Source organism: Adiantum capillus-veneris, chromosome 5 (genome assembly GCF_014529385.1).
Source record: "Adiantum capillus-veneris isolate H3 chromosome 5, ASM1452938v2, whole genome shotgun sequence".
In the NCBI taxonomy this organism is placed as follows: Eukaryota; Viridiplantae; Streptophyta; class Polypodiopsida; order Polypodiales; family Pteridaceae; genus Adiantum; species Adiantum capillus-veneris.
The window spans coordinates 114,109,911-114,119,291 of NC_140935.1; the positions used below are offsets into that span (position 1 = coordinate 114,109,911).

General features: G+C 41.6%; 1 protein-coding gene across 4 annotated transcripts; it reads left to right on the forward strand.

The window, feature by feature from the left end:
* The first annotated feature begins 3,337 nt into the window (after positions 1-3,337).
* Positions 3,338-8,609, forward strand: LOC147457944 (lysine histidine transporter 1-like). Of its 4 annotated transcripts, none has more exons than XM_086512708.1 (9): positions 3,338-3,647; positions 4,159-4,340; positions 4,985-5,407; positions 5,710-6,100; positions 6,978-7,083; positions 7,236-7,327; positions 7,435-7,503; positions 7,899-8,039; positions 8,117-8,609. In XM_086512708.1, exons 1-8 carry the CDS (start codon positions 3,588-3,590, stop codon positions 7,995-7,997), a joined length of 1,422 nt encoding a protein of 473 aa, XP_086368834.1. In that variant the 5' UTR covers positions 3,338-3,587; the 3' UTR covers positions 7,998-8,039; positions 8,117-8,609. The 4 variants fall into 4 exon arrangements, with proteins under 4 accessions (XP_086368834.1, XP_086368835.1, XP_086368833.1 ...); XM_086512709.1 differs by having other exon boundaries at positions 3,339-3,647; positions 4,985-5,368; positions 8,107-8,609; XM_086512707.1 differs by having other exon boundaries at positions 3,342-3,647; positions 8,107-8,609.
* The last annotated feature ends 772 nt before the right edge of the window (positions 8,610-9,381 follow it).

A 9,381-nucleotide genomic window follows, 5' to 3' on the forward strand; every position in this document is an offset into this window, starting at 1 on the left:
CTGGCAGAACTTCTATGTGGAGATGATGGCAACATCAAAATGATTGGCAGGCCGAGGAGAGACCAAAGTAGGCGAGAGCGTGAAAGAGGGAAACTTGAAAGCAGTGGAGAAAAGACATCCGATGCAGGACAATTAGTGGCAGGTCTTAGTTTTGAAAAAAACCTAACACAGTGCTCTATAGTTTTGTTCAAGTGCATATTTTCTTTGTATGCAATGTTTCTCTCAACCTGCAAAATATGATCCGTGCAGCCAAGTCCCTAGTATAGCCGTACAAACCGTTATGGCCATCTTCCACATAGTTCACCAATGAAGTTATGTCCTTGAAAGGTGGAGTTGACTTTGTGATGGGATGCTTAGGATACATTCTACCGTCGATCCAAAGGTCGACACTTTTCTTGCCTTGTGTCTTAAAATTCTCCTTTGAAGCTTTAGAAATGGTGTGTTGCTTGTTTATCTTGTTGAAGGGCTCATATTCTCGTGGGAGCTCTATATGCAGATGATACACGTCCCTTCAACTCCTGGCAGAACTTCTATGTGGAGACGATGGGTGGCAGCATCAAAACGATTGGCAAGACAAGGAGAGACCAAAGTAGGCGAGATCGCGAAAGAGGGAAACTTGAAAGCGGTGGAGAAAAGACATTCAATGCAGGACGATTAGTGGCAGGTCTTAGTTTTGAGAAAAGCAGAAGATTGAGATATTCGACATTCAATTCGGAGCCGTCGTAGGTTGTCATTTCCTGAACACCTTTTGAGTTTTTTATTGAACGTATCATGCAATATGGGTGGTTTTAGGATATTTGGAAAATAAATCTGGAAAATGAAAATAGGGACTTTCTAGTATCTCTCTCTATGTTGACATGGCATTTCTTACGAGGCACAAAATCGACTTTAAACTTTTCCTAATTATGTGCAACGATGTCACAGTTGATATTATCGACGCGCATATCGACACATGTATTAACGCTGCGGGGAACTCCAAAAAGCATCACGCTTTCTGCGTCGATAGTCTGAAGAGATGCCAATATTGTGTGTTTTTAGTTGCAAGAAATAAGAGATGTGTAAGTTACTCACATCTATTTTTTTGTTTTTAGGAAATAGACAAATCATTTCAAATGCCTTTGCAATCCCCCTACACGGATGGGACACAGTGTACCATTGCATTTAGCAGGGCCATAATTTTGTTTTCAAAATTTTGATATGTAACGACGCATTCAAAACCAGATTTATATAGCATGTGGAACGAGGCATTCAAAATCGGATTTATATAGCATTTGGGATCAAGTCCTCTACTTCAATCAAACTTTATTGTGCCAATTGATGCTCTTCATGGTTTTGTTTACAGCAGGGGTGGGGCGGGGGGGGGGGAGAAGGGGGTAGTCGGCCTACTATATTCATTGCAAAGTGGACTAGTTACATGACTAACCTTTCCCCGAAGAGAGCATATCCACCATCGTACAAAACGAGTGGGAAGGGGGTTCAAGTCCCCTACTCTTGCATACAGGTCGTTGTAGGGCGTTCAAAGTCAAGAAAGTCATAAATGTGCTTTTCAAATTGATTGTTGCTTATGGAGCGCAAATACATGCATGTTGGTAAGGCTCAACAACTTCTCATGTGTTGATCTTTGTGTATGTGTGTGTGTGTGAGTTAGTATGTGAGTGTGTGAGTGTGTGTATGTGTGATCTTTGTGTATGTGTGTGTGTGTGATTCTGTGAGTGAGTGAGCAAAGAAAGGCATTGCATGCAGGCAAGTGAATGCCATGAGAAGTTAATATTTATCGATGCATGCAATTGACTCTTGTTGTTATTTTCTGTGTTCAAAAGAACGTAGATGCAACATTGATAGGGACATTAAGGGTTACGTTTGAGTTGGTGTTGTCTCCTATTTGGTGTCGCCAATGAATTCTCTAATGGTGGGACGTCTGTGCAATGTTTTGTCCCAATGCTCATAGCAGCTTATTTAAAGCAAACTCTTGGGAGATTCGAAGCAGCATTCAATCTGTATAGAAAGAGCAATGAAATGATCTTGTGCTTCGAATCACAACAAAAATTGTCAAGCATATGTATTTTTGGTATCCTGAAACCTATACTTGCACATACCAGGAGATGCCGAAACCTGCAAAATCAGTTGCCTCCTAGTCGCGACATTGCGACAGAGAGCTCATCAAGAATTGTTGTGCTTTTGAGCAGGCAGCAAACTAGGATGGTTGATGACCAAAGTATTGCCAAGTTCATCTTATGTTTTCAAATATCTTGGAGTACTCTTCTGATAATTTGTCTTTGTGTGAAGAATTTATAAGTGGGTGTCTTCCTTTGCCGAAGGTGGGGTAGTTGATTAGGCTCGTGGTTTTGTGAAGGTGAAGCTATATGAGAAATAGTGTAGCTTGGAAGAGCATTCCCTGTACAGGAATGATTGAGTTGTAGCGTCAGGTTTGCTACAAGTGAGAGATTGGCAGAGCTGCAACTTTAGTGCACATGTGAGAGAGTGGTAGAGGTGCAACTTTAGGCTCGTTGTACGTAGAGTTGTAGGTGATGGAGTCATAGAGATGTAGTTTGGCCCTGCTAGCGATTGGTTGTGTTTAGAAGTTGTCTTTGGAAGAGCATTCCCTGTGCAGGAACTATTGGGTTGTACTGTCAGGTTTGCTGCAAGTGAGAGAGTGGCAGAGCTGTAACTTTAGCACACATGCGAGAGAGTGGTAGAGGTGCAACTTTATGCTCGTTGTTGCAGGTGATGGAGTGATAGAGCTGCAGTTTGGCCACCAACGTCTAGTCATGTTTAAAAGTTGGCATATAATTTTTTAAAGTTTTAAAATTGTATTGATGAAACCTAGCCAGTCATCGACAGGTCTTCAAAAAGAAGTTTTCATCTTCAAAGATGTGCCCGTGGAATAGTGGGGGTAGAGTTAATACTCCCCTTGGCAAGCCCACTAGCCCACGGTGGGGCCCAACTCTTATCTCCGATGTGGTTAAGAGTCGAGTCGTACCACAGAACAGTGGGGGGAGTGTGAGGTAGGTCGCACCTGCACGAACAGAAAAGGGGGAGATTTTCTAGGAGAAAGTTTCGGACGATTTGATTGGTTTATGAACCCCTCAAAACCCGGGGAGATCTGCACCTCCGTAAAATGCAAGGTGCTAACAACGCTTCTGAAGCGCTTCGATTTTCCTGCAGCGTGACATGGATACGCCTCAAATTGGATATTTTTCGTTAGTGCTGCTAACCCCGAGTGCGACTCGGCTCTAAATACTCGATCTAAATACTCTCTCTCTCTCTCTCTCTCTCACATTCGCTCTTTCTTTTTGGGGCGTCTAAGTTCCCGCTCTCTCTCACAAACACAAACGCGCGCGCAGTGGCGCACACACTTTCACGCGGGCATTTCCTGAATGCTACTCTCTCTCTCTCTCTCTGCGTTTACTGACTCTTTTCAACACGGACTCGCAGAAATTAGCAGTCCTCCATTCTTTTACTTTTAATTTCCATTCCGGAAACGTAGCCTATGAATAATCGCCGGCTTTTGTACGCACATGCATTGCAGGCAGCCTTGAGCCCTCCCCATTGCTCCCCGTCCAATTCTCCTTCCTCCAGGTCCCAATATGGTTACCCCCTCTTCTCCAAGTCTCAAAGCTCAAAATGGAAACAATGCAGACAAGACGGTAACGCAGTCGTTTGTTCCATCGAAATTGTATCCACAACACACACACACACACACACAGAGAGAGAGAGAGAGAGAGAGAGAGAGCATACTCCTACGCGCTCACACGCACAAACAATGCAAAACGCAAATCTGAAAACTGTTTCTTGTTTGTTTCTGCATGCACCCTTAACGCTTGGTAACGTGGATGCAAGCGGTCCTCTCTCTCTCTCTCTCTCTCTCTCTCTCTCTCTCTCACACACACACACACACACACACCATTTTTTCCCTGATAGGACAAGGACATGACGAGCTTGACATGTTAGATAATAAGACCGTGTAGAGACATGGATTACCTGTTATATTGTCAATGTATACATTGCGGTTAACAACCATATTATTCCAATTACTATGTTTATGTGGGCCTGTGGATATCGTTTTTGCTTTAGAACAAAGCATTGTTTAATTCTACCAGTATATACGTTTTCTTTACATTATCCATAGCATGTAAAACTCTCTTTCTGCATGGGCAGCCATTAAAACCGGAGAGTTTCGAGGTTTCACAACTGACAAAACCGGGCAAGTCGATCGACGATTGGTTGCCTGTCACTGGTTCTCGTGAGGCCAAATGGTGGTATTCAGCCTTCCACAATGTCACTGCCATGGTTGGTGCTGGTGTTTTGAGCTTACCAAGTGCCATGATTTTTTTGGGTTGGTAAGTGAGGAAAGGAACAAACTCTTATGACTTGCTCGCGAAATTGTGCTATGGCTCTCTGTCTCGCTCTCATGTTTGTGCATATATATTCTGCTTGTAATTCAAATTTTCATGACACATGAGGGAAGTATCTAATCACCAAATGAGGAACCTTAGATGTTAATGTGCTATGTTTGTACTCCTCATTTTGTGGCTTGATGTCTTGGGACTTTTGAGTTTTGAAATTAGCTCATGATTTATTAGTGGTTATATGTATGGGATTGAAAGTGTTAGTTGCTAATGATTGTTTGTTATAGCAGTTCTGTTGTGCATGCAACGCATGAAAGGTTAATTTGGTCTTGAAAGCACGAATAAAATTCTTGTACACGCGTTACAATGTTGATTATGTCAGTTGTGAGTCCATCTAATGGATGATGCATATTGTTAAACTAAGGCACGGCACTTTACTTCTTGTACTTGCACCTCTTAACATCGTTGGGCACGTAAGGCTCGACAACTTGGATGCTTGTACATCTCAGGCACAAAGGTTTTCATCATGTGTCATAAAATGGAGTCGAATACAAATTTTAGTACATTACATTTTAGAAATATTTAATCAGCTTCTTTCTGAACATGTCAATGATTCAACCTCCTTCTTTGTGCAGGGGCCCAGGTGTGGTTGTGCTTTTTTTGTCATGGGTGATCACCTTATACACCCTCTGGCAGATGGTTGAAATGCATGAAATGGTTCCCGGAAAGCGGTTCGACCGGTACCATGAGCTAGGGCAGTATGCTTTTGGCGAAAAGCTCGGCCTTTGGATAGTAGTGCCACAGCAGTTGATAGTGGAAGTTGGTGTGTGCATAGTTTACATGGTCACAGGGGGGAAATCCTTGATGACATTTCATGACCTTGTGTGTTCTTCTTGCAAGCCAATCAAACAAACCTTTTGGATCATGATCTTTGCTTCAGTACACTTTGTTCTTGCTCAGCTGCCAAACTTCAACTCGATTGCAGGCGTGTCATTAGCAGCGGCTGTCATGTCATTAAGGTTCAAGCCTCTTGCAATATACTGGCTTGGCATGTTGACGTTAGTAAATAACTTCCTAGCTTCTTTTGATGTCCTGTTTGTGGTAAAGACTGAAGCTCACTTCACATTTTTGCAAACGGACTGTCATGACAAGGGTCATGAGACAAGGGCAGGCCGTAAGTATGGCCACATGGATAGAGGCCCCACTGCAAGGCCCGGCCAAGTGGACGGTGTGCATGCTAGGGGGCCACTTTGCATGGTTGGGAGGTTAGAGGCGTGCCGGTCTCCCCTTACTCTCACACTGACCCTTTCTTCCTGAACTTAATCTGATAACCTAACAATCTTCCAACTTTGTTTTTCAGCTACTCGACCATTGCATGGACAGCTTCTGCTGCAAAAGGGAGCCACGATGCGTCCTATGATTATCCCTCGACCACAACAGCAAATGAAGTCTTCGGTATCTTCAATGCATTGGGACAAATCGCATTTGCATATGCAGGGCACAATGTGGTTCTTGAGATTCAGGCTACAATACCTTCTTCTCCAGGCAAACCCTCAAAAATTGCCATGTGGCGAGGAGTCGTGGTTGCATATGCAGTGGTTGCATTCTGCTATTTTCCTGTGGCACTTATTGGGTATTGGGCATTTGGGAACAATGTTGCAGACAATATTCTCACAACATTAGAGAACCCGGCATGGCTTATAGCTGCGGCAAATATGATGGTCATAGTGCATGTGATTGGAAGCTATCAGGTAATACATCAACCCCTGGTTGTCTTTCTCAAAGGTGTACATTCTTTTCGGAGTTTTCAGTTCAAAAATTAGTAATTTTCCAACGAATTGACATTTTGCATTTGGAAACCATACATCAAATCACTCATAAGGGATGCTGCATGATGGAGACTAACGATATGCTGCATATATGTGAACAATATTTACTTATTGTGCATGTTTCCTGCTGGATAAACCATAGCAGACCTCATGTCTGCTATTTAAGGTCTCCTATAGTTGCTTAGGAATCCAACTACTGATTACAAAACATGGGTTGTTTGTTTATACTTCCCCTTAGACTTAGTCAAGTGGGAATTGGAATTTGGGATAACCAATCTACCACACTTGGGTGATAGAAAGGTTATTCCAATTTCCTCCTCTCTCTCTCTCTCTCTCTCTCTCTCTCTCTCTCTCTCTCTCTCTCTCTCTCACACACACACACACACACACACACACACACACACACACGGAAAGAGATTTTAAATGTTGTAGGAACAATTGCAAGAGACATCAAAGATCTATTCGACAAGTGTTGAACTCAAGACCGAGGAATTGGGATAACCAATCTACCACTCTTGTTTGATAGAGAGGTTATTCCAATTTCCTCTTCTTATTCACAGACACACCCACACACACACATACACGAGGGAAGATAGGTTTTTAACGTCGTAGGAACAATTTCAAGAGATGGTGCATATTTACTTGAGGTCATATCTGGGTGACCTGCTTGGTGGATAGTTTAACGGATATCATTTATGAACACCATAAGGAAAAGTAGTTTCTTTTTTTCCTGTTGAAACTTGCAGAGACTTTTGCAATCAATTGCAGGTATGCTTCTGAAATGACTTGAAAATTGCAGATCTATGCAATGCCAGTGTTTGACATGATGGAAACACTACTTGTAAAAACATTTCACTTACCTCCTGGCATCATTCTTCGCCTCATTGTGCGCTCTCTGTATGTTGGTAAGGGCATCATGCTTTAATTGTCGATGTGATGGTTAAATGGGTAACATGAGCTTTGAGCAGTTTCTTCTTCATGGTAGAGATGGCTTTGGAGCTTTTGTTATTGATAAGGTCTGCTTATTTAGCATTGTGTGCTTGTTATTGGGTTGCAGCTTTTACTTGTTTCGTCGCTGTGAGTATCCCGTTCTTTGGTGCCCTGCTGGGATTTTTTGGAGGATTTGCTTTTGCTCCTACAACCTACTTTGTAAGTACACAAGTGTGTGCATAAAAGGCGGCAACTACGCTCACATGGAAGCCTTGAAAGCTGTTCTGGGCTACTCTCTTATTCTTGTATTTTCATGTCTATTGCAGCTTCCTTGTATCATGTGGCTGGCAGTTTACAAGCCGAAGCCTTTCAGTTTTTCATGGATTGCCAATTGGGTAGGTCTGCTTTTCTTTTTACTTCCAAGTGTGTGTATTTATATATACACACATATATAGGTAATATATAGATATATATACATAGACATATCTGTATATGTATATGCATATCTATATCTGCATATATATATACATATATACATTCTCTCTCACACATATGCATACATACATACATACATATATATCTATATATATGGATGTATATATATGTATACACATATATATTCAATGCACTTGTCTCTGCTCCATTTGTTTTGTGACATTTTGTAATGGTGGTAAGATCCCACTACTACTATTACTCAGCGTTATGAGAGCTATTCATTTGGAGGAGAGAAGCTGACATTATCGGTCTTATGTTAAGCATGAAAAGTAATTGGTGTTATGGTGTATGGCAGATAAGCATTATTCTTGGAGTGTTACTCATGGCAGTTTCCTCCATTGGAGGATTTCGCGACATTTATGTGTCAGCTACCAAGTATAAATTCTTCAGCTAGATGGGCATCTCCTTCCCACACACACAGTCGCAACCATATTTGGTAATTCTGATGTAGTTTCGGATCAATTCTTTGAGAATGCATTTGCTAATAATATGCTTTGGGCCAGTTTATAGCAGATTTTTGAGGGCTTGAGTTCTCTTTAAAGTCAAAGTTTATGAGTATATAAGTTGAGTGGATTCCGAGGCTCCATAGCCAGGATTCTTACTGCTGGGAGATTATGCTTCTTGAATGCTCACTCAAATTACCTTGCCGAAGCAGTTTTCTCAAGGGAATCCAAGCTTTTTTACTACAGATGCCGATGTTGGTTGCCTGAGGCTACTTGGCTTTGAGCAAACTAGTCCTATTTGCATATATACTCTTGAGAAATCCAAGCTTTTTTACTACAGATGCCGATGTTGGTTGACTGAGGCTACTTGGCTTTGAGCAAATTAGTCCTATTTGCATATATACTGTTCATAGCCCCTAGTGAGAGCTCTCAATTTTTACATGTGTGTGCACGCGCGCGCGCTCAAGAAATGATGTGCCTGCCACCTATAAATTGATCTTTTACCAGCAAGAGGTGGCACCCTGACAGCTCTTCCACGGTGAGCTTAAGTTAGATTTGGTGCTCTTTTTGACTTGAGTTTATTTTGAATGTTTCCTATCTTTTATAATTGTCACTCTCATTTGTCATTGTGGTATGCTAAGAGTAGTTGTAGTGAGTATACACCTCACAAGAGGAGTAATTAGCCAATGTAACTCAAAGCTATCTTCATACATGTATGTGTTGAAGATGTCAGGAATAAAACCTTCCTCTTTGTGATTGATCTCTTAAACCATTCAGGTTATGCAACGTAAGTTGAGTGGTTGATAGTTTGTATAGTTAGGTTAGTTGTTGCACAAGCCTAGAGGTATTTCACTCTAGACATCTTCCTGTATTAGAGCTTAAAAAAGACATTGCATGCATTTTTTAACAGATCGTGGTTTATGTATGTGTCTATTGACTCTCTCTCCCCCCTTGCTTGTGATCACCTTCATCTCCACCATTTTCATCTTCCTCTCCCTTCACCAAAAGAAGGGGGCTTTATTGTGTGTGGAAGGCTTGGTTTCATAGCTTTTGATTTCGAGAAGTGACTTTTAAAGGAATAGTTTGGTTTTAATGTGAAAGCATTGGGTGCAAACAATTGTAATTCAATGCTGAAGTAATGCTTGTTCACACCAAAGGTATAAGTCTCATGATAATCGAGAGAAAAGCTACATTGAAGGACAAGCACCACGAGTTCATGTTGTTGAATGAATGCATACAATATGTAATTTTGAAGCTTGCTTTAACTCATTACCTATGTTTAAAGATATATCCAAAATGCACTTATTAATCCTCCATATGCCCTTCAGGATGTCT